Here is a 25868-nt window from a genome sequence, read left to right as displayed (position 1 = left end):
AGAGGCAGTTAAAGTTCGTAAACATGATTGGCAATGTGCTGTAGGAAGACTGGCAATCCAGAATGAGATCCTTATTTAAGGCCTAAACCAAGGGTTCTTTCTCAATGTGACTGCCCAAAAGAATCACCTGTAGTGCTTTGAAAGACACTGTTGCTTGGGTCCTTGAGTCCACCCACCAGAAATTGTGGTTTGTTTTGTTTGGGATGAGGCTCAGCAATTTAAACGTACTCCAGATGATCCTAATCTGGGACCAGGGTTAAAGCCTTGTCTCTGTGTCTCTAAAGTTGATGTTGATACAGTAAGGTTCAAATCAGACAACAAAGGAAAGCCAAATGTGTGTGTGTGTGTGTGTGTGTGTGTGTGTGTATGTCAGAATGCTGGAAAAAAACAAAAAACCACTTGTAACAAGTTAAACTGCCCCAGTAAAATTAAAAGCACACCGTTGCCATCACAAGAGATATCGTATATATACAATTTATTTAATAAATTAATGTCATTCAAAATACAGTGCCAGAACATGATGCAGTTGAACATGCTAGTGATGTCGTCATGAAGCACCTGTGCTCATGTTAGGTTGGCGGCGCCCCCGCTACTGCTAGTGGTTCCTGGGATTAATGCCAGAGCAGCACTAGTTATCTGCTCTTCTGCACAGCTAGTGCAGAGAATTCCTGAACAGTTCACCTTTCTAATCCTACCCCACCCCCCCACACACATGACAGGTTAAAAAAAAACACACCCTGACAGCTAATGGATATCTATACACAATCACTCTACAGTAATGCTTGTTATTAAATTAAGATGTAATGACCTGGTTAACCCACTCTAAATCTTTAAGATGGAGAAATACAACAGCAGCAGGTAGTTATACGCATGAGCCAATGTTAATGTAATACAGAGAGTGGAGGCATTTATTGATTAAAGCTCCACACAGACCCGCACAACAAGGGACTAGCAATTCTTATTGCAAGCCCAGCAACTTAAGTCCACACCTGGTAAATGACCAGCTGATTGGAAGACCTGTATTCTAGATAGACAAGTATAAGTTAGTGAAAAGAGAGTACATGCACCTAATAGTATAGTTAGACTGATCCTGCAGTCATAGCTCTCCCTGTGCAATACCATGAAGTGGAAGATCTTCCTCAACTATAGTATAGGATTTAGACAACACTTCTATACCAACATGGACACTAGTGTTAAGTGCAGCTGAATTAATTACACTGAAAAAACAGCTGTATTTCAGGACTTCAGAACAGAAGCACGGGAATGAAATACATATACTAAAAATAACCTCAGCACAATCTGTGATATACCACACTAGGAACAGGAAACTACTTTAATAAGTGAACTTTTTGAACTGTACATAACACAGGGCTAACGATGTTAGATAATCCAGATTCTTATGCTCTCATGATACATGTAAAAGTTTCTCAATTATTGGATAATCTATTTCATATTATGGAAGCATATCTTTCTGTAAGACTCACTGATATATATTATACTGATGCAAATATTAAGTAGGGCATAAAAATAAAATTTATCAAAGATAGATTTTTATGTACTCATATTTAGTCCTTTCATAGCCTCTCTTGTTTAGCAAAGAAAATGACAAAGCACATAAATCAGGCGTGCACTCCCTAAACTCCCCAACTATACAGGTGGTAGTGCAACCATTTCTCCATCCAGTTCAAACTCCTCTGTCCCATCCGGTGAAAAAAGGTAAGTTGGTGGTTTCCATGGAGATTCTTCAAGGCAGGATGGATAAAGTTTCCCCACAGTGCACCGGAAATCTCTCCCTAAGTCCCACAGTACACGTTCAGATATATGCTGCCGCAGAGACCACCGGTCAAGTTCCAGATCATACTGGTAGGTGACGTATTTAGCTCTCTCATTTAAGTGGGTTTCTCGCATGAACACACAAAGAGAATTTGAGATCACAACAGCTCTAACGCAGGGGTCTGAGTACCTCTTAGCAGGGATGTTGGCTGCCATTTTCCACTCGTTTTTATTCACATCGTAAATTTCCACAGTTACTGAAGACCCATCGACAGTGCCAGAGGGGAGTCTTATGCCAGAATTGGTAGCAATGTGCAACCCTCCAATATAGAAAATTTTATCACCAAAAGCTGCAGCTGAAGCAAAAGACCTGGTAGTCTGTCTCATGGCCATTTCCACCCATGAATCAGACCTTGGAAAATAACAGTACATGAGGTTCAGTGTCATCACATAAATGCAGTCATGAACCACAACTGCTGCGCTCCACTGCCAAGCACAAGGCAAAGGGCTTACCATTGTCCACTCATCCTTCTCAGTATCATATCGTTCCACGGTCCTCCGATTAAGTTCTCCACCTACACTGTCTCCTCCAATTGCATAGATATAGCCTTCACAGCAAACCAAAGATGGCTTTATGCGGACAAAAAGCATTGGGGTCTTTGGAAACCAGGTATTTTGCTGTGCATCAAACCAATAAAAGCAATTCACAGTTCTGAAGGCAGTCTGAAGTTTGCTTGTTTTACTGTGATTTGTTTTTGTGTTTTTCAGAGGAACTTGACCACCTGCTATATAGATGTCATTATCAGGAGTTACAACAGTCCCAACCTTCTGCAAATCAGCTGGTGGGCTGCACAGCTTGTAAACTTTTTCTGCTTGGGGGCTGTAACAGACAGAAGAGTAAAGACTACAAGGATTTTCTGAAGATGCCTCAATGAAAATCATCATCTCCTCTTTAGTCATTCCAAGTCTTGGTTTGAAAAACTTGGGCATAGACTTATACAGACCTTGAACCACTACAGACTTGTCATTGGGTGGGAGGCCTTGGAACCAAGCTCTCTGTGTTACTTCTGAAAGTGCATCAATTCTGATTTGGCTAAGAACTGAAGACAAATACTGGGATCGTGATTCTGTGTTGTACTCTAGCCACAGCATAGCAGCTTCGCGAACTGTCTCCTCCTTTTCAACATTTAAATTGTCACTACTGAGGATGTCTATCAGTAGGTCATGTGACAGCTGCATGAATGCTTCCTGGTGATACACAGCAGTGAACTTGTGCTCTACCATTCTTTTAGCACTTTGCTTTAATTCTTCACAACTGAACAGATCAGCAAAACTCAACAATCGCACACAATTCTCTGCATTGATTTTCTTAATTAAGTATTCTCGACAACGCTGTAATACATCTTCTACCTAAAATGGGAGGAAACAAAAGGTTGATAAAGACAGGACAAATTTTACTTTTACTGTAAAACACAAGCATATTAATCAGATCCCTATACTACGGTTTGTTTTTATTTTTTTTTTAAATTTTTTTTTTCAACGTTTTTATTTTTGGGACAGAGAGAGACAGAGCATGAACGGGGGAGGGGCAGAGAGAGAGGGAGACACAGAATCGGAAACAGGCTCCAGGCTCTGAGCCACCAGCCCAGAGCCTGACGCGGGGCTCGAACTCACGGACCGCGAGATCGTGACCTGGCTGAAGTCGGACGCTTAACCGACTGCGCCACCCAGGCGCCCCTACGGTTTGTTTTTAGATATGTATGTTTGGGCTAAGAGATAATGCCTTCCAGTAATAATAAAATTATAAGATTATGCATAGTTTCGTATTTCTTCTTGTCCAGTGGCCTACTTAAGTGCCCTATTTAAGAGCTAATAATGTAACATTTAAAAGGCTCTTAAAAATAGCCTTACAGGAAAAGAAAATTTCTGCATAATTTTTTAGGCTTTAAAAAATATACGACTGAGAAAACCAAAGGGAAAACAATGTAAATATATCATAGTACATAAATGATTATCATTTATCATCATAAATGGTTATTATTGAGGAACCAGAATCTGGTTTTCTCAACATGGACAAGGTAGTCATTTATAAAACAAGAAAATCATGCACAATGACTACGTACCTATTTGCCTTTCTTATCTAGAGAGGTAACATAACCAAAGGTACAATAAACACATTCATGTGCCGTTGTAAATTACCTACATTTAAATGACCCACCATAGCCATTCTGTTTCCCAGATTTGTTTTTTTTTTTTTTTTTTTTTTTAATTTTTTTTTTTTTTTCAACGTTTATTTTATTTTTGGGACAGAGAGAGGCAGAGCTTGAACGGGCGAGGGGCAGAGAGAGAGGGAGACACAGAATTGGAAACAGGCTCCAGGCTCTGAGCCATCAGCCCAGAGCCCGACGCGGGGCTCGAACTCACGGACTGTGAGATCGTGACCTGGTTGAAGTCGGACGCTTAACCGACTGCGCCACCCAGGCGCCCCTAGATTTGTTTTTTCTTAAGGAGGAGTAGATCTTGGCTGAATCAGAACTGCTACCTACTATACTTATTCACACAGCACACTAACTAGAAGCAGCTTAGACTGAGAAGTCAGGTTGCTAAGATTGGATGGTCAGTACTTGTATAGTATTAGGGAGCTTTACTTCTCCAAGCTTCAGCTTTCTCTTGTATACAATGGGGAGAGCCTTACCAACGATCACAGTAAGGATTAGATGATATCTATATGTCATCTATATAGATAAAGCAGGATATATATCTAAAACATTATACATAACCTAGATAAAACAGTATGTGGCATATAAAAACACTACCACTCCCTGTGTCTAATAATGAAGATCATGTTGGTGTCACAAAATGCCCCATCCCAGGCCTGTCAGGGCAACCCAGTAAAAGAGACAAGAGTCCTGTTTTTCATTTCATGAGCGTATGCATATGAGTTCACTAACATGTTAGGGAAAAAGTTAGGAACAGTGTTCCTACCTCCAGTAATAAAGTATTTTTTAAATTCCTGGCTTTAAAAAAGGTATTGAAAACTTACAAACTACAGAAAGACAGTGCACATATTGTAGCATTTCCCCCTTTCATGTTTGGATCTAGGTTATGAATGCCCTTGATTCTAAAGCGCCAGTGGGCGCCCTGGGTGGCTTAGTTGAGTGTCCGACTCTGGCTCAGGTCATGATCTCACGGTTCATGGGTTCAAGCCCCACATCAGGCTCCACACTGTTGGTGCAGAGCCCACTTGGGATTCTTGCTCTTTCCTCTCTCTCTCTCTCTGACCCTCCCTTGCTCACACTTTCTCCCTCTTTCAAAAGAAATAAACTTAAAAAAAAAAAAAAAAGGCACCATGAAGCTACTATGGCTTCAGTTTCCCCAGAGATGTAGGTACAGTGGGACAATGCACAATTTTCTAAGGAAAAAAAGAGTACAGAATAAAAAAAGGAAGAAAGCTACATAAGACATGGACTATACTCTGGTTCCCAGAATTTCACCCATGTTGATGTTCAGTGTCACTCATACTCATTCAGCACATACGTATGAAGTACCTACTTTTCTAAGGCTTTACAAAAATAAAAAAAGGGCACTTAAATTTAATAAACACTTTTAAAAATTACTTCTACTTAAAATCTAAATTCTCAGGTAAACCAGGCAAAATATGAAACCAGTATGAAATTTTCACCCATCTTTTTAATTAAGTTCCCATCATAAAAGAAGTTTATTGGCTAATCAAATCCTATTATTTTTCCCATATGCATTTTTTTCCCCTTACACATTTTTTAAAAGTTTTATTTAAATAATCTCTACACCCAACATGGGGCCCAAACCCAGAATCCCAGGATCAAGAGCCATCTGCACTTCCTACTGAGCCAGCCAGGCGGAGCTCCCTTATATGCTTTAAAAAGAGAAAATTTGGGGCGCCTGGGTGGCGCAGTCGGTTAAGCGTCCGACTTCAGCCAGGTCACGATCTCGCGGTCCGTGAGTTCGAGCCCCGCGTCAGGCTCTGGGCTGATGGCTCAGAGCCTGGAGCCTGTTTCCGATTCTGTGTCTCCCTCTCTCTCTGCCCCTCCCCCGTTCATGCTCTGTCTCTCTCTGTCCCAAAAATAAATAAACGTTGAAAAAAAAAAAAATTTTAAAAAAAAAAAAAAAAAAGAGAAAATTTGGGGCGCCTGGGTGGCTCGGTCGGTTGAGCATCCGACTTCGGCTCGGGTCATGATCTCACGGTCCGTGAGTTCGAGCCCCACGTTGGGCTCTGTGCTGACGGCTCAGAGCCTGGAGCCTGCTTCCGATTCTGTGTCTCCCTCTCTCTCTGCCCCTCCCCCATTCATGCTCTGACTCTCTCTGTCTCAAAAATAAACAAACATTTAAAAAAAAATTTTTTTTAAATAAAAAATAAAAAGAGAAAACTTACCTTCTAAAATCTGCAATAAGAAAATTACATCAATGGAAGACATCACCGATGAAACAATGTTTCTTGACAAAATAAACCACTTTATGTATATAACAGAGGAAAAACCGCTTACCTGCAGGAAGCAAGCGGTTTCATAAAGCTGTTCGACAGTGCTGTCATTTATTGCCAAGTTACCCGTGTATGCGTATGCTATTATTATCTGTAAGGTGGCTGCATCCACATTCCTCAGGTGCACGTGTGTCTGTTTGCTTTCACTGAGTCCACTCATGAACATGGCCCTACATCAGAATGAGAAACAAAGCTGATGGGTTTAGTGTAAAACCAGCGTAGACCTAAGAAGGACAACTAGATAACATGGGATGTTTATTTAGGGTATTTGCCTATGGACACATTATAAGGAAAGCTTTTGAGGGACACAAGAGAAAAGCATAATAATTCAGTGCCAAAGATATAACTATTCCACCATCTGAGTGGAAACATCAAACTCATTCTTTATATTCATACAATGGAATACTACTCAGCAATAAAAAGGGAGTATTGATATGTATTATAACACAGATGAACCTCAAATATGTGCTCAATGAAAGAAGCCAGATACAAAAGACCATATATTGTATGATTCCATTTATATGAAATATCCCTCCCCCAAATAAATGCAGAGACAAAAGGGAATTAGTAGTTACCTAGGGCTATGGTAAGAATGGTGAGTCACTGTAAATGGGCACAAGGTGAATGCAATGTTTCAAGTTAGATTATAGAAATGGTTGTGCATCTCTATAAATACACTAAAATGCATTTAATTATACCCTTAAAATAGGTGGATTTGATGGTATGTAAATTATATCTCAATAAAGCTGTTAAAAATGTGATTTACTCAAATTGATTTCCTAAAACTATATGGGACAATTTCCTAAAAACCTATTATATACAATATATACAATGAAGTATAACTCGGCAATCAAAAAGAATGAAATCTTGCCATTTGCAACTACATGGATAGAACTAGAGAGTATTATGCTAAGTGAAATCAGGGAAAGACAAGTATCATATGACTTCACTCATATGAGGACTTTAAGATACAAAACAGATGAAGATAAGGGAAAGAAAGCAAAAATAATATAAAAACAGGGAGGGAGACAAAACATAAGAGACCCTTTATATTTAAGAGAGCAAACAGAGGGTTGCTAGAGGGGTTGTGGGAGGGGGGATGGGCTAAATGGGTAAGGGGCTTAAGGAATCTACTCCTGAAATAATTGTTGCACCATGTGCTAACTAACTTGGATGTAAATTATAAACAATAAATAAATTATAGAAAAAAAAGAAAAAAATCTATTATATACAGGAAACAATGCCAAAAGGCAATTAGTGTTATAGAGAATACAAAACATAACACCCAAACGTAGGTGAGAGATGAAAAAACAATGCAAAGAGTATTACCGTATGCATAAAAGAGAAAAGTCTGTGGTGATCAAAAGTGGGTATGACAACAGCACTAGCTTGGGCCCCTGAAGGACAAGATGAGGAAGGCCTTCACCAATGGATAAAACAGTGAGGGCAGAACATAACTTTTTTTCCAGGGGCATGGCTGAACATAAGGGTTCATGCAGGAGACTGGAAAGCAAACTGGAAAAATGAGTGGCAGTCAGATCACAGAGAGCTCTCAGAGGCTTAGGAGGGGCGTGCCTGGGTGGCTCAGTAGGTTGAGATTCCTGACTCTTGATTTCAGCTCAGACATGATCCTAGGGTCGTGGGATCTAGGACTGCATCAGGCTCTGTGCTGAGCGTGAAACCTGCTTAAGATTCTCTCTCTCCTACCCCTCTCCCTGGCTCACACTCTTTCTCCAAAATAAAAAATGGAGACATAGGAGTCTGAGATTTTTCTTATAGTGAGAACACTGAAGGGTTTTGTGCATGAATTTATCAGCATAATAAAATGTATTGTAGAATGAATACTCTAGTGACAGACCTCAAGTGGCCAAAGGGTAGAGACCGGCAAATGGGCTATGAGTCTACTGCAATAATCTAGATGAGGAGTTAAGAAGAACCTGACCCAGGGTGGCAGAAAAGGATACAAAAGCTATCACAATGAATCAAGATCTGGTGATTTTCTGAACACAGGGAAAGGAATAGAGTAGGAAGTAGATAGGGAAATAAAGCTACTTATTTTTAAATCATTGCCTAAAAAAATAACTGCCAGCCACTGAGAGAAAAATTTTAAGATCACAGAACTGTTAAGTCAAGTTAATCCTGGGAAAAGGGGGAGTTAAATTTTGGATTTAAGGTAAGGGCAACTGAGTCAAATGGAAATAATACAATAATCGGTTAAGTATTTAATATTAATGAAACTCTGGGGAAGATTAGGAATTAATACAGTAGGCAGTGGGGGTGCATGGTGGTTCAGTCGGTTAAGCGTCCAACTCTTGATTTCAGCTCAGGTCACGATCTCAAAGTCGTGAGACTGAGCCCCACGTTGGGCTCTACACGGAGCATGGAGCCTGCTTAAGACTCTCTCTCTCTCTCTGCCCCTCTCCCCTGCTTGTGCAAGCTCTCTCTCTAAAAATGCACACAAAAAAATTGGTGGGCTGTGAATTCTCTACAAAGTGACATGTGTTAAAGATGAATAAGGTATCTGAGGGTGACTAAAAAACTCAAAAGAAAAATGCATCCAGAATCCCAATGACCAACCTGAGGTAAAGTTCAATTAGTATAAAAAAAAGAAAAAAGAATGACAGAAGGTCAAGAAAAGATTCATCAGAGAAATAAGCAGTCCGGTACCATGCTACTTAGGACAAGAGAGGTGGGGTGTCAAAAACTAGAATCAAGGACCACAAAGTCACTGGTGACCACCTAATTGCTTTCATGGTATAGCTCAGAATGAGGAGGAAGGACAGCAGCTAAACTTCAGGCAGTGAAGGAGAGGAAGAGTGGCACAAACAAAATCAATCATGGTAGCTAATGACATCCTCCTCAAAAATACAGGATGACCATAAATAAGCCTGAGTACTGGAGAAGAGGAAGTGTTCTTAGAAAATATCCAAGACATGACAACAAACTCTTTAAACACACACACACACACACACACACACACACACACACACACACACACATATTTAATGTTTACTTATTTTGAGAGAGAGAGAGAGAAAGGCAGAGAGAGGGAGAGAATTACAAGCAGGCTCTACACTGCTGGTGCAGAGCCCAACATGTGGCTCAATCCCATGATCCATGAGATCACAGCCTGAGCCACAGTCAAGAGTGGGATGTTCAATTGACTCAGCCACCCACGCGCCCCTAAAAACACCTATGACTAACTGGCTTCACCTGTTTGACATGAGAATGGGAGATAACCAAAAGAAACCTGAAAAAGAACTGTAAGAGCTCTGAGTAAAAATGGAAGACTAGGGATCAGGTGGTTTATATGTCTATTCCAGCAGAAGGCAGTAATTTTGGAAAAGAGAAAGGGCAAGAGAACAGCTGACTACACAGACAACATTGAGACTGGCTATTTCTACATCATGGTTTTATAACACCAGAAATATGGACATCTGTGAAGGAGCTGAGCTTGCTGAAGACCAAAGATAGAAGCCTAGCCAACTGATTATAAAAATTTTCTTTTTTAAAGTTTGTTTATTGATTGATTGATTGATTGATTGAGAGACAGCACTCAAGCAGGGGTGAAGCAGGGAGAGAGAATCTCAAGCAGTCTCAGGCTATCACTGCAGAGCCGGACATGGGGCTCAATCTCACAAACAGTGAGATCATGACCAGAACTGAAACCAAGAGTAAGCTTAACCGACTGAGTTACCCAGGCGCCACATGAAAATTTTAAACGTTTTTAAGAAAGAGTAAATACTGAATTACATATTATATATGAAATATGGAAAAGTACCACAGTGGAAGAGGTGCTGAGTAATTCTCAAGTTAATCTCTCATTTGGGGTCTAAAATGAACTGTAAATGTTACTAAGACGTACTGTTTCAGAGGTTCTACTGATTCTCGGTGGGATGTAACTGGTAACTTGAACTACAAGGAAAGATGTATGTAACCCAAAAGGAAGAATTTCCAATAGTAAATTTCTACGGACTAGTATTATACATAAAGACATACTAAAATCAACGAACCTGAAAGAATCCAACTGAAGAACACTTGGGAAAAGATCAAGTTATTATTGTGGAAATACAGGATAATCTACCCACTCCAGAGGAAAGGTATATATGGGAGGAAGAAATATAAAGGACTGTTTTCATCTTGGGGATTATAAAAGCAGCCCAGACACAGATTTTAAAGATGTGTGGCTTTAATCACAAATATGTATCAGACTATTCCTCCTACTTATAATTACTTCTACTTAATTCTACTTCTTATTATCTGATTTGCTTTAGAGAGAATATATTTTCTCACAAAACCAAGGATGCTAAAAAAGGGAACTAGCCATTGAAAAGGAAATAACAGTAGCCTTAAGAAGACTGTGTTGTCTTTAAGACTGTAACGTTATTGAGGGGCACCTGGGTGGCTCAGTCGGTTGAGTGTCTGACCTCAGCTCAGGTCATTATCTCATGGTCTGTGAATTCGAGCCCCTCGTTGGGCTATGTGCTGACAGCTCAGAACCTGGAGCCTGCTTCGGATTCTGGGTCTCCCTCTCTCTCTGCCCCTCCCCCCCTCTGTCTCAAAAATAAATAAAAACATATAAAAAAAATTAAAGACTAACATTATTGGAAGATTTAAGTCTCCTGGTCTTCGGGAAAATCAATTCTAACCCACTTAGTTAAAGATAAACAGCCTCATGACTAGAGAATTTAAAGAACAGTGTGTTACCTATACAATCACAAATAAACTTAATGAGAAAGGGAAAAAAAAAAAGGGAAGACATCTACAAAAACGCCAAGTTTACTTCCTGATCAAGATGATGACCATACAGAGAATATTATAGATGGAATTTCTGCACAGATTTAAAAATCAGACTAGATGACTGCTAAGGTCATTACCTTTACAAAAGATTCTGTTCTATGATTAAAAATATCAATCTGAAAATCCACAACTAAGGCATAAAACTCTTTCTAATAATGGGTAATCAATTTATAATTAATGGCCATTAAAAAGGGACAGCTAATAACTCTCGGTATTGACTGAACCTGTAACTTCAAATTTCTAACACCATCTACTAAGCCAACAGATCTGAAAAAAAAACATTGACCATCACAATCATTTGGTAAGTTTTTAAATATATAAAAATTCCTGAACTCTAACCCTGACTCACTGAATCAGAATTTCTAGGTTTGAAATCCAAGAACCTCTATTTGTAAAAGCACTTGAGGATTCTGATGATCAACCAAGTTTTAGAATCACTGTTTGCAAATATGCTAAGCTTTCTAAGAAAATCAATGTCTGAAATTGCATGAAAAATCCACAGCTTAACCTGAAACAATCGCAGGCACAGGAAAGATAAATAGCATTGGGCCTTAACTTCGGGAATCATCAGGAGATGTGCCACATTAAGAAATGTAAAGTTCTGAGGTGCCTGGGTGGCTATCGGTGAAGTCCAACTCTTGATTTCAGCTCAGGTCATGATCTCACAATTCGCGAGATCAAACCTTGCATTGGGCTTTGCACTGGCAGTGTGGAGCCTGCTTGGTATTTTCCCTCTCTCTCAAAATAAATAAACATTAAAAAAATGTGAAGTTTCTACACCTTCAAGTATGTTAACCTTATAAAGTCAACATTAAACCTGCCCTGTCTATAGCTAACACTAAAGAACAGCAGAAATTAACTTTCACAGCTGATCCCCACTATGACTACTAATATTTGTGGTAGTATTATACTGGTCCACATTTAACTCATTTTTATTGACCCTGTCCCTTTCAAATATTAAGTAAAAATTCAACCTAAGGGCAAAACACAAATAAAAGAATTTCTATGACTTTGCTTCCATTCTTCTCACAAAACACACAATAAAGAGAAACCTACTAAAAAGGTTAAAAGTTGCAGAAGATCATAAAAATGAAAAGTTAAGCTTTATTTACTTGCTATTACAAATAAATCAGCTTCTAAATTTTGATGCATAGAGAACAATAGTATTAATTACTAAATATTTAAATCTGGCAAGGAGTCTGGTAAGGCTAAAAGGATATCATAAATGATAATAGTAAACTAAGAGTGAGAAAAAGAAACACATTTTTGCAAAGGAAATAAAGTCCTTAACATGCCTAAACAGCAACAATTATCCTCGAAAAGTTATCGTTCAGCCTACTACAACTCTTACATCAATGACTATTCTTTTTTTTTTAATTTTTTTTTTTAACATTTATTCATTTTTGAGAGAGAGAGAGACAGAGCATGAGCAGAGGGCATAGAGAGAGGGAGACACAGAATCCGAAGCAGTCTCCAGGCTCTGAGCCGTAGCACAGAGCCCGACGTGGGGCTTGAACTCAAGAGTGTGAGATCGTGACCTGAGCTGACGTCAGACCCTTAACTGACTGAGCCACCCAGGTGCCCCTGACTACTCTTTTCTGAATGTAATATTTTAAAATCTCAACAGCAAATAAAAATTATTCATTTCTTTAAAAAAAATTTTCTTAACGTTTATTCATTTTTTCATAGAGACAGAGCGTGAGTGGGGGAGGGCCAGAGAGAGACACAGAATCTGAAGCAAGCTCCAGGCCCCGAACTGACAGCACAGAGCCCGATACGGGGCTCGAACTCACGGACTGTTGAGATCATGACCTGAGCTAAAGTAGGACGCTTAACTGACTGAGCCACCCAGGCGCCCCTCATTTTTCTTTATCTTTTAATGGCAAAACAGCATTCTGAATCTTTTTGCCTCCCCACAATGAAAACTTTACCGGAGTTAATTTCAACAAATTTCTTGTATTTAAACCTTTGCAAAAACTTCTTTTTCCTGTCCTTTACTTAAACATGCAAGGAAGTGATTTGGCAAGCACCATGCCATTGGAATAGAAAGTTTAAGCAAAACATTAAGATGTCGTTTTTTTTTTAACTGAAACGTTTAAAAGAATTCCCATTAAAACATTAAAATAAGCTAACATTCTACATTTGAAATTACAAGCCAAGCAAGATTTAAGCACTTACCTAAAATAAGAGCTACATGTTGCAAGAACCATCTTATGACAAGGGAATTCAGTGCCTTCAACAATTAACACTATGTCAGTAAACAACTGCTGTTCATAAAACAGTTTTAACTGTTCCAACAAGGACACAGCATATTCAGTATTGATCTGCCTCTCGTCTTGAGTGGACATGACTGTATTCCATTAATATCTCCCGGAACAGATTGGAAAAGTCAGTCTTACTGATGGAAGGTCAAGTGAATGCTTCAGAAATAAAGAAAGGAGAAACTCTGCTTGCTGTTATCTGTAGCATTCAGAATCAAGACTGACACATTCACTAATGAATAGTTTCTTGTTATAGGCTTAGAATCACTCCTAGGTCATCCTGTGTTAATTAGGTTCTTCAGTTTTCCAACAGTCTGCAGACGTCTTGCTCAAATTTACAATTGTTGTGCAGCTCATGAGTTAAAGAGAGTAACACACGAGGTAGATTTTGTGGTGACATCCTATGTTTTGTGGATCCTCTGGAGAAACTAAAAAAAAAAAAAAAAAGTTCAGTTAGAGTATGTAGGCCAGTACATTTTTAGAATACAATGCTTAAAATAGCAGATTTAAATATAAATCATATTTATTCAAAGTTCAACTTCAAACATTACCATAAAAACGAAACATGACAAAAGGTACATTTCTTGTTGATTTTTTTTTTTTTTCGAGAGAGAGACTGCACACAGGAGCACAAGCAGGGAGGGGGCAGAGAGAAAGCAAAAAAAGAGAAAGAGGGAGAGCGAAAGAGAGAGAAAGAGAAAGAGGGAAGGGGAGGGAGAGAGGAAGAGAATGAATTTCAAGCAGGTTCCATCCTCAGTGCGACACCCAACACACGGCTTGATCCCATGACCCTGGGATTATGACCTGAGCTAAAATCAAGAGTTGGATGCTCAACCAACTGAGCCACCCAGGGCCCCCTTGAGAAAAGGGATATTTAAAGTCTATTACATTTAAAATTAAAAAGACTGGGAAAAAATAATATTTATAGTCTTAAATTAACTTTTTGTCTTCTCTACAAAATACAAACATCCTCGAAAGTAAGCATATCAATAAGCATATATTTTAAAGTTACTTAAAAATAAAGAATTACCAACAAAGCCAAATACACTAGTTATTTGTTTAGTGGCAATACATGACCATAATTTAAGAGAAAAAGAAAAGAAAACAAAACAAAACCCTTTCTCTTGCGTGGAGAATCTCATTTTGGGAAATATATTCTAAATATACTTACAAATGCTTTATATTTAATATAAATTAACTATATGGTAAACATTCCATTTGTTAATTTCCAAACTATGTATATATACATATATATACGTGTGTGTGTGTATTTTAAGTTTATTTATTTTGAGAGAGACAGCATGAGCAGGGGAGAGGCAGAGAGAGAGAGAGAGAGAGAGAGAGAGAGAGAGAGAGAGAGAGAGAATCCCAAGCAGGCTCCAAGCTGCCCGTTATGGGACTCAACCTTACAAAAGTGTGAGATCATAATCTGAGCCAAAACCAAGAGTCTGACACTTGACTGAGCCACCCAGGCACCCCAAAACTATATACTTTTTAAATCTGTAGTTCAGTTCAGTAAGGGTAGCATAGGGAGTATATCTCTTTGTCCAGTGGTGGTTCCTTCCTAGAAATCTTTTTAAGAGTATAGAATTTTCCGGGGGGGGGGGGGGGGCGGGGTACAAAAAACCCTTTTTGAAACCAAACATGATAAAGAGACATGTGTTCCTACATGGAAGACTCTATATTATACGAATATGAATGTTCTCCAAAATGTATAAATTTAATACAAATCCAACCTAAATCCTATTTGCAGAAAATTCATCTGGAAGAATGCACAGCAGTTGCCAAGATATTTGAGGGGAACGGAAGGCAAGTTTTTCTTTGTGACTCTTGTCAATAGTAAAATGTATTAAAAATCTACAATAAACCCAAGTAAATATAAGAAATTAGATATGCTAAACACTGGCATTTTAAAATAGGAAAACTGGCTTATTTCAACAAATAATGTTGGAACAACTGGCTAACCATTTGAAAGAGGGGGGAAAAAAACCTCTACATTTTAGTCCTATTGCATACCATTCATCAAAAGAAATTCCAACTGAATTAAAATTTAACTTTGGCAAAGGAATTACAAATCAGGAAAAGAAGAGATAAAACCCACACAGAATTACTAAATAGCTAAAACTATCACTTCTTTTCTAATTAGATGACTTAGTTCCCATAATGAGAAAAATCAAGTACTATTGACATGAAACCTATAAATAATACCATGATTGGAACCACTAACACTTTTTCTCACAAAGTATCTCCCATATGTCAAAGAGAAGATCACATTGTACTTCCTGCCAAACTATACTATTACACGAACTGCTAACTTGATATACACTGTCAAATTTCCAGCCAACTTAACTCTGAACGTAACTAAAACAGGTGCAAAGGCAGAGAGAGACTTTGGGTCATTTAAGGTAACGACTTTGCTCTTCCAGATTTGAAAGTTACACTATAAATCTAAGTTCTACTACTATAACCTCTAAAGCTAGTAATACCTAAAATCACTGGCTATTTTCACATATCAATAATGCAAGGCCCAGTGAGGGTATGGAGAAAATGAGCATTCTTACACAGAAGTGTAGGTCAAGTCATACCTACAAGCTCTTATTCAAAACTCTTAGGGCTAGAGAGGCACCTCTAGGCTCAGTCGGTTAAGCATCTGTCTTCAGCTCAGGTCATGATCTCGCAGTTCTTGGGTTCAAGCCCTGCACTGGGCTCTACGCTGACAGCTCAGAGCCTGGAGCCTGCTGTGGATTCTGTGTCTCCCTCTTTGCCCCTCTCCTGCACGCATTCTCTTGCTCTCAAAAATAAATAAACATTAAAAAAAAATTAAAAAAAAAAACTCTTAGGGCTAGATATGTTCTGGAATTTAGAATTTTTCAGGTTTTATAGAGATAACGTGGTACATGTATCATGTATTACAAGACTCTCTCAAGGAGTCTGGCACAACACTCCATAATTGAACATACTACTATCTTTACTGTGGGAAATATGAACAGTGTGAAAATAATACTATAAATAGCCTCGTGTTACTTCAGGTTGAGTTCTGCTAGTTTTTCTTAAAACTTGATTTTAAGAGCTTTCTGAATTTCAGAACTGCAAGTGAACTATTACAGAAAGCATAGTATTTGGCATTGTAAATGCTGACTATCCCAATCTATTAATTCTACCTCTAGAAATTTATCTTACAGAAATGCATGCATTGATAAACTGAAAGTCCTAACCCTAGCTGCAAGATCCAAAATCATCCTCATCCATATTTAAATCAGGTGACAAGAACTGGCAGTCTGGGCCAGGATGAATTTGGATCCCACTGCTAGACCCCAGAATTCCTTGCAGGCTAGCTGTACAGACTAGACTCACTCTGGTCATTTCTTTAACTTCATATTATGACTTGATTTTTTTGTAGTGACTTGATTTTTTGAAAGGACTTTTTTAGGCCTGATTTGTTAAGTCTCTTACTAGATTTAATTATTTTTTAATCATACACATGATGCCACAGTAAAACAACTGAAGATGCTTTTAGAAAATTACACCATGAGCCAGCTTTATGTAATCCTCAGTATGGCTGCATTATACACCCCTAGTCCCCACACCTTACTTTGTAATCTGGAGTACATTTTCTTCCTGATAGGGCATTTTTTATTTAGGATATCTTAATATTAAAATAGGCAGAAAAAAGAGGTACCTAGGTGACTCAATCAGTTAAGTACTCAACTCTTGATGTAGCGCAGATCATGATCTCACGGTTTTGTGAGTTTGGGTCCTAAGCTGGGCTCTGCACTGGCAGCACGGAGCCTGCTTGGGATTTTCTCCCTCCCACTCTCTGCCCCTCACCTGCTTGCTTGTGCTCTCTCTAAATAAATAAATAAATAAATAAATAAATAAATAAATAAATAAATAAATAAATAAATGTTTTAAAAAATAAAGTAAGCAGAAAAAGTTATTCAGATATCATAGTAAATAAGTGTAATAATTTGAACACCTGTATCTAGTACAATTCAAAATAAAACTTCTCTGAAACCAGAGACTTTAAATATGTGAAAATATGTAAAAACGTGAAAAGTTGCAAAGTTTAAGATGACCAACCAACAACCTTCAAACGCCCGTAACATGAATATTTACAGAATCCTTTTCTCCTAGAAACAATACTTGAAATCAATATCCTAAAAATATTTCACAAAGCCTGTATTGTATTACTTAACTTCACCAGTGATTTAACATATTTTATGAATTTTCTTTTTAATAAATATATTGTGTCATGTATCATTCTATGTCATACATAAAATTAGCTTCAAAGTCACACATCTTGTTATCTGCAGAAGTTAGCAGTTAGTTACCCATAGACTAATTCCCAGGTATCAGGGAATTATTTTTCTATCACAAATCAATGGCTACTTAAATTTAACTCAACAAATGTTTACTGAGTATTTATTAAGTGCTGGTCATTGTACTAGAAGTACTCAGACTGAGGGTTGCCAACCACTAGAGCTCCAAAATACCATATGTGTTTATTCTTACTATAGATTACAGCCAAAACCATGATTATCATTTAAAAAAATGGTGTTTTAAAGACCAGTTATTGTAGACAAAAGCTAAAAAGGTGCAAATGGGTAAAGTGAGCCGCGTATAAGAAACGCTTTTCTTAAAATCCACCTGTCTTGATCTTTCATTTCAAAACTTCTGATAATACAAGAAATTTTATTCTTCACCATAAGAAAAACTGTAATACAAGTAAAATGAGCAAAGGAGGTAGTTGGCATTTGATTCCACTACTAACAGTGGTTCATGTTGCAGAAAGAGGAAAAAACTTAGTGAAGACTTTTTTCAATCCTTCTGTTTATTAACATATGCAATGATTATCTAATTTGAAAAAAATAAACTTTTAAAGGGTATACTACTTTCTCTTATCACGAAGACAAAATATTTCAGAGGCTTTGTAAGTTATAAAGCCTCTGTCCCAAATGCTTAACTCTGTTTTTGTAGTGTCAAAGTGGCAAAAGGCAGCATGTAAACAAATGGGCATACTTTATTCCAATAAAACTCATTTCCAAAAACAGGCTGCAGACCACATGTACCAATCTCTGCTTCAGACTGCTTCTTGATCAAATATTAAGAATCAGTGATTAAAATACATAACTCAGGTTGTTATCTCCTAGAAGGTCTTCCCTTTAGATCACAATAACAGGGGAAAAACATACACCTTAAATGCTTAAAAGTTGAATTAAATGTAATTCTTAATCTAACCTGTATATGTTCCACTTTCTCTTCAATAAAAATATTTTAACATCTGTTCCCTAACACACACCTGCTTTCCCCGCCTGCTTTTCCCCAGGTTCAGTGGATTTCTGAAACTTTCTCTTTTGTGCAGTGTGAGTACTCTTTATTAAGGTTAAAAACAAACAAGGGGCACCTGAGTGGCTCAGTTGGTTAAGCAAGAGACTTCAGCTCAGGTCACGATCTCATGGTTCCAGAGTTCCAGCCCTGCATAAGGCGTGCTCCTGTCAGCATAGAGCCCTCTTTGGATACTCTGTACCCCTCTCTCCCCTGCTCATTCCCTTGCTCTCTCTCTCTCAAAAATAAATACTTAAAAAAATAAAATAAATAAAGTACATTCGTCTACAAGATAATCTGCTAGGAAAAAAACACAGTGAGAACTATATAGTCAAAATCACTTATTTTCTATTTTATCAACTACAAATAACTACACGCAGTTGAGAAATAGAATATGTATACAAGATAATTTTTGTGTAAAGAGATATATTTTAAAGTCCTATATTTGAGGGGCACCTGGGTGCCTCAGTCGGTTGAGCGTCTGACTTTGGCTCAGGTCATGATCTCGCGGTCCGTGAGTTCGAGCCCCGCATCAGGCTCTGTGCTGACAGCTCAGAGCCTGGAGCCTGCTTCGGATTCTGTGTCTCCTTCTCTCTGCCCCTCCCCCACTTGTGCTCTGTCTCCCTCTGTCTCTCAAAAATAAATAAATGTAAAAAAAAAAAAAAAAAATTTAAAGTCCTATATTTGAAAGCTGGTCATAAGAAATATTCCACAGCGAAAAATGACGAGAGTAAGAAATGGGAGTTGTACAAACACGACATAAAAAAATTCAGAATGTACTAATGTGCACTGTAGTTTGACATAAAAACTATGGATATTCTAACATTTTCTTTAAATGTCTATTTTTTTTAAAAATTTTTTTAACGTTTATTTATTTTTGAGACAGAGACAGACAGAGCATGAACGGGGGAGGGGCAGAGAGAGAGGGAGACACAGAACTGGAAGCAGGCTCCAGGCTCTGAGCCATCAGCCCAGAGCCCGACGCGGGGCTCGAACTCACGGACTGCGAGATCGTGACCCGAGCTGAAGTCGGACGCTTAACCGACTGAGCCACCCAGGTGCCCCTAAATGTCTATTTTTGAGAGAGACAGACACAGAGTGCAATCAGGGAAAGGGCGTGCGCGCGCGCGCGCGCACACACACACACACACACACACACACACACACACACACACACACACACACACAATCTGAAGAGGCTCCAGGCTCCAAGCTGTCAGCACAGAACCCGATGCAGGGCTCGAACTCACGAACTGCAAGATCATGACCTGAGCCAAAGTCAGATGCTTAACCGAATGAACCACCCAGGCACCCCTCTAAATTCTTTTCCTAACTTATGGGTTCATTTCAACGTTTTTCAGTGATCTACCTGACAGCAGAGAACAACAATGAATAATGTTAGAATGCCACGTACAGGAGATCTTTTCTTCTACTCTCTACCCATGGACTTTCTGCAAAAAATCAGGGGACAAAGTCCAACTTATTCTTAAATCTAAGGACTTCCTATAGAAGTAGGAAATTTATATTATGACTGAGAGAGAAAAAGGAAAGCAAAAGTTTTGGTTCTAATACATTTTTTCTCTAGGCTACCCAAGCTTCCAAGGTACTTTGAGTGGATTCCACCACACAAAATAGTTTCAAAAGGAACAAGCACTGCTATTACATGATCATCAGGATTAAATCAGTCAGCAATCCATATTAATATGCACAATTCTATTTAAAAATGTGAAACACCTCATGAGAAATTATTTCAACAGATTTTCCTCAAATAATCAACATGACTATAAAATAAACCTTCATAGAGCCAACCTGTTTTATACTTTCATCATTAAATCAGAAATATAGAAAATCCAACTTTAAAATTACTCGTACTCCAGAAGTTTAATCTAGTTGTCTGAAATCCTCACTTCATTTTCCTAAAAAAATAACAGTACTACAAAAAAGATGGTTAAGTCATGAGGCTCCAAAAGCCAACATATGCCCCAAAATGTATCTATAAAGAAAATCTACACAAAGTACACGCTGTAATAATGACAATTAAAGAGATAACAGTAACAATAGGGGCTCCTCGGTGGCTCAGTACTTCTGCTCAAGTCATGATCTCACAGTGAGTGAGTGTGAGCCACACATCCTCCAATATGTGCTGTCAGCACAGAGCCCACTTTGGATCCTCTGTGCCCCCCCCCACCCCGCCGTCTGCCCCTCCCCTGCTTGTCTGCTCCTCCCCTGCTTACGCTCTCAAAATAAACTGGAAAGAAATAGTAGCAATTTATATTGTATAGATTCTGAACATTGACTTTAAAGGAACAGAAACCAAGATTAATTGGAGAAAGGCTTGAAATATTGAAATTTTAAAAGTTAACTCCAAACACTCAAAAGATTTCAGAGGTTGATGGCAAAGGGTTCTATTAGGGGGAGAGGAGCTTTCAAATTTCACTCTGAAACCTAGTTTTCAACCCCACAGGTGTGTCATTTGCAGTACCCTTCCACTGAGTAGCTAAGAAACACAAATAGAACATTTTTCAATGCTAACCAGGCAAAACCGAGAAGATAAAGGAAAGAATAAAGGATTAAATACCTGCTGCAGATGAAAATGAGATTGATTAGCAATTAAGTGAGTTGTGTATGTTAAATGAAATTAAAAGATGGAAGGAGGTTGCCAACAAGGACTACACAGAAAATACATAAAGGATGAAAGAGGAAGGGCAGTGAACTATAGATCATGTATGAAGCACTTTCCAGTTTTATATTTTTAACTTAGATGGTGCTGCATCTTCCAATGCCACAAATGCCAATACAAAAGATTGAAGACTTCTTGGAAAGGATCCAAGGCATTCTGAATGTCAAGTATTGCCAAAAAATTAAGAGCATGAACTGTGGAGCTGTGAAAGCCCAATTCTTCAACTAGTTGTGTGACCTTTTGTAAGTTATTTACTTTCTGTGCCACAATATGCTAATTGGTAAAATGGAAGATAAAAACAAATCTCTTCTCAGTGAGCTGAATAAATTAATTTCATAAAGATCTTCGGATGATGCTTGACACAGAACCCTACCACATAAACCTGCAGTTATATTATTAATGCAGTCACTGGCCAGGCTTTTTGTGGCACTTTCCCAACTCCTGAATCTCCACACCTATACAGGTCCAGGCGTCCCAATTACAAAGTCTCAGTACTCAAACACGGTTCTCTTTTTACCACGGGTGAAAGGGATCTTAAAAAACATTCATTCAAAGATTTAGGGAGTGTTTTGATGGTACAAATCACAGAACAAACTGGCTCAACAAAGACTAATCTTGAAAGGGCCGATGCCAGTGCAAAAAAACTAAAGAAGAACCAGGAAGCACCAGTCACAAAACAAAACTTTGTTCGTATCAATGAGGCAATAGATTTCTCCTCAGGGAGGACAAAAAAGATTGGTGCCAAGAAGCTTGCTTTCAAGTTAACAAAACCATCCTGACAGTTGAGAATATTTGGAAGACCGCTTGGTCTTTAGACTGATTGTCAACCACTACACAAACAGTATTTTTTGGAGGCGTGACAAACATCAATTAAAAAAAAAATACCTTGCCTTTTAAAGACTTTATAAAGTTTGATAAATTTCAGTATAGCTTCCCCTATTCTAACCAAATTAAGAGCTCAGGTCTATTCCTTTCCAACCACAATGAAAAGACTACAGGACTCCACCAAGTCAATTATGTTCAGCACCCTAAGTAAATTCAGATCACAAGTATAAGCTCCTATATACTACATTACAATTAGTAAGTTACTTCACTTTTTAAAAATTAAACAAGAACAAAATATTAAATGAGAACATAAAGGAAATGCTACCTGTGATAGAATAATCATATGAGTATAGTATGTCCTTGTATTTTGGATATCATTTTTCGATTTTTCCTCTCAGCTCTACATAGTGACTTAAGAAAGCTGGAGAAATACAGGCTAAAGAAAAACTGACCTTAACTTTTTCACTAGGATTTCACTTTCCATCAAGTCAAAAATCTTTTCAATCACAACAGAAGAAAATATTTCCCAGACATTCAAACATACTCATAAGGTCATTAAGGGCACAGCCAGTTTATGATTATGACTACTGAAGTTTCTCAGTTTATATCCCAAAAAATAAACTGAGGAATACTTAGAATCCTCTGCCTACCATGGAAGCCACCGCCATGTCACCACTTGTCAGAGATGTGGAAGTAGAGCAAAGAAAGTGAAGAATTTTAAAAGCTTCTCTCATTAAATTATATTTTCTCCAAATCTTCTACAACAATCCCTTCTCCTCCCACACTGAGAAAATCTAGGTCCTGCAAATTCCGGGCAAAGGAACCAGGAGTAATCTTCAAATATTTAAAAAATTATTTGCAATCAACCTGTCATTTTTTATACTGAGTTAAATGTTACTTGCTGTATTCAAACTGCACAAAAGTGAAAACGATAAAGCTGATATATAATGAAGAACTCTGATATTTTCATTCATATATTTTATGACAGTAAGACAAATCCTTTTTCCTGGCCTTAGGAAAGTGGGCAATGAGAAAAACAACTCTTGTCTAAATAAATGTGTAAAATCTCTTGGCTTTTCAGACTGCATTCAAATTTCTAGGAATTCAGTGTTCAATGTTTAAAATTTACGAAATAGTTCATCATTTCCATTAACCAGGAGAAAGAGAATCTATAGAATTGTGTGGACTTAAGCACTATGACGCGCTATTCCAACCCACCTCCTTAGAGGCCCCATGAATAACTAAAGCTAACAGATCTTATTTACGGTAACGCTTCCTATGAGAGCAAACAAAAAGGGGAGAAGTTACTGTACTTAAAACTCCTTCCTACAAAACTCCGTGTAGAGAAATTAGCACTAGGTGTCAGAGTGTGAAGATAAAGCATGCACAACAGAAATGCTACAGTCCTGTATAGCTGATCAACAGACAACTTCTTGAGAATTTCAGGGCCCAATGTAAAGGGTTTTCAACAAGCAGCAGAACCACAAAAGATCAAAGTGTGAAGAATACGCTTAACGTTAGTTACCAACCAGATGAGAATACCAAATATCACACGGCCAAAACTAGAAAATAACGGCCTAGTTTGATTCTTAAATTTACTTCAGGTCAGAAAAAAAAAGTCCTCCTGAAAAAACGTTACCAAAGGTTAACTAAGTCACTCACAACCGCAAGAGATTTGAATACTCAAATTCAGGCAAAAATTCACAACTCAGAGGGAAGGAAAAAACAAAAAGAGAAGAAACAAAACACCCCGGTAATTAGTTGCTTCAATAAAAGAGAATATAATTTTGGTCAGACCACATTACTGATAGGGTTTTGTTTCTGAATGCCTGAATTTTCAGTGAGCCAGACGTACAGATTCATGTATAAACAACACGTGACCAGTCCTGTACCCTACATTTTTATAAGGCTAAGTGATCTAGAAGATAAATACTGCATAAAAACGTGCCCTTTTAAAGTTAATTTTACATTTGGGTTCTTTTTCTATTTTCACTTGAAAGGACCACAGTGGTAGCGGACAATTCTAGGGATCTGTAGCCCATGGAGTATGTACTCCTCTCCCTTTAAGGTCGCTGTAAAAGGAGATCTTAGATTGCTAAACTAGAATACAAAAGACGTTAACTCCTGAACTGCTCCAAATCAAATCAAATCAAAGGATATTCTTCTACTTCACGGTTTGTCAATTCATAGGGAGAGGGAGGTGGTCGAGTTCAAATAAGTTAACGATTTCACAGTCTAAAGTAAACACGTACACAATTTTGTTTCAAAGGGCAGCTTCTGCTTTCTTTTTAAAATCGTTAGATCATAATGGGACCTCTGCTAATTTACACATCTCCTGCTTACTTCAGATATACTGGGAAGAAACAAAATGCAAGGAAGGGCTTGCCCTTCTCCGGCCCACCACCTCGCGAACACGTCGCGAGGCATTAAGGGAAACGGTTTTATTTTGGCAAAGGCGGGCGCCAGCCGGGGCCAGGGAGCCGCCTGGGAGCCCCGCGGCCCCGAGGCGCCCCGAGGCGCCCCGAGGCCGGGGCCGGAAACGGCCCCGCGAGCGGCGCACCCGGACACCCCAGCCCCACACACCGGCCCGGCTGCGGAGGGGCCGCCGCGGGGTGCGGAGGGCGGCGCCGGCTGCCCGCGCCCCTCCCCCTACCGCGGCGGAAGCGTCTCGGGTTTGAAAGATGCCGCCGCCGCCGCCCCCCGCACCCCCCCCCCCCGCCGGCAGAGCCACAAAGGGCCGAGCCCCCTCCCACTGCTGCCCTCCTTCCCCAATTCCTCCACAGGTCTTGGCGGGCTCCCCCCGCCCGCCCCTATCTCCCGCCCGGCGCTAAAGACGCCTGCTCACCCGTGTCCCCAGGTTCCAGGGATCGGGATCCGGTGCGGCCGGCGGCCCCGAAAACACTGGGCCCCTCGGGCGCGGCGGCGGGGGCGTGGCCCTCCCGCCGCGGCCAGGGCCGGGGTCTCGCCTCCGCCTCCCCCGAGGAAGGCTGGCGCCGTCGCCTCGTCTTCCTTCCGGCTTTCCCTCGCGCCCTCCCTCGGTCGGTCCGTCCTGCGCGGAAAGCAGCGTCCTCTGCGGGCGCCGCCGCACGCTCCTTAGGGCCCGACCACCGCCAGACTCCTCCCCCGGGAGCCGCGCCGCCGGGCCGCGAGACGCCCGGCTCGCCGCTCCCGCCCCGCCCCTGCGGCGCGCGCTCGCCCCCTTCGCGGGCCCCTTCCGCGGCCCGGGAACGCGCGGGCAGCGGACGGCGGGCCAGCCTTCGCCAGGTTTTAACTCCCGCCGCTTGCGCCCGCCTAGCGGCACAAGCGGCAGTTTTGCAGTTTCCCGGGTTCTTGAGACCCCCACCCCTTTCCCGCGCCCTTCCCCTAGCTTCCCCCGCCCTTTTCCTTTGCTGGATCCCACCGGAAAGCCAAAACAATTGGGTCCGCGCAGGCGCAAAAAAGGAAGCGGAAAGAGGAGGAAGGGAGGGGGCGGTGCGAGGTGACGGGGAGGTGCTTTTGGAGGGGTTTCCCGGAGAAGGTCAGCGGATAGCCCGCGGAGGGCGCGTGCGCGACCAGGCGGTGGTCGCTTCCTAGAAGCGCGGGCTTGGGGCTCAGGCTTAGCCTCTGGAAAGGAGAGGCCCGAGAAATCCAATGCTAGGAAATCCAGACCCCAAAGCACCAAGTTTTATGCCGGAGGCTGTTTTCC

The 25868-nt window shown here is 39.8% G+C and overlaps 1 protein-coding gene across 1 annotated transcript; it reads right to left on the bottom strand.

Moving 5' to 3' along the window:
* Positions 1–458: 458 nt before the first annotated feature.
* Positions 459–25165, bottom strand: KBTBD2 (kelch repeat and BTB domain containing 2). Its single transcript, XM_086692979.1, has 4 exons — positions 25029–25165; positions 13271–13781; positions 6297–6462; positions 459–3183 (listed from the first exon to the last, which is right to left on the bottom strand). The coding sequence occupies exons 2-4, from the start codon at positions 13438–13440 to the stop codon at positions 1648–1650; spliced, it is 1872 nt and encodes a 623-aa protein (XP_086549105.1). The 5' UTR covers positions 13441–13781; positions 25029–25165; the 3' UTR covers positions 459–1647.
* Positions 25166–25868: the final 703 nt, after the last annotated feature.

The sequence above is a fragment of the Puma concolor genome, chromosome A2 (assembly GCF_028749965.1).
Source record: "Puma concolor isolate L17-30 chromosome A2, mPumCon1.1.hap2, whole genome shotgun sequence".
Taxonomy (NCBI): domain Eukaryota; kingdom Metazoa; phylum Chordata; class Mammalia; order Carnivora; family Felidae; genus Puma; species Puma concolor.
Note: the sequence above shows the minus strand (reverse complement) of the source record. Positions and strands in the feature narration are given on the sequence as shown.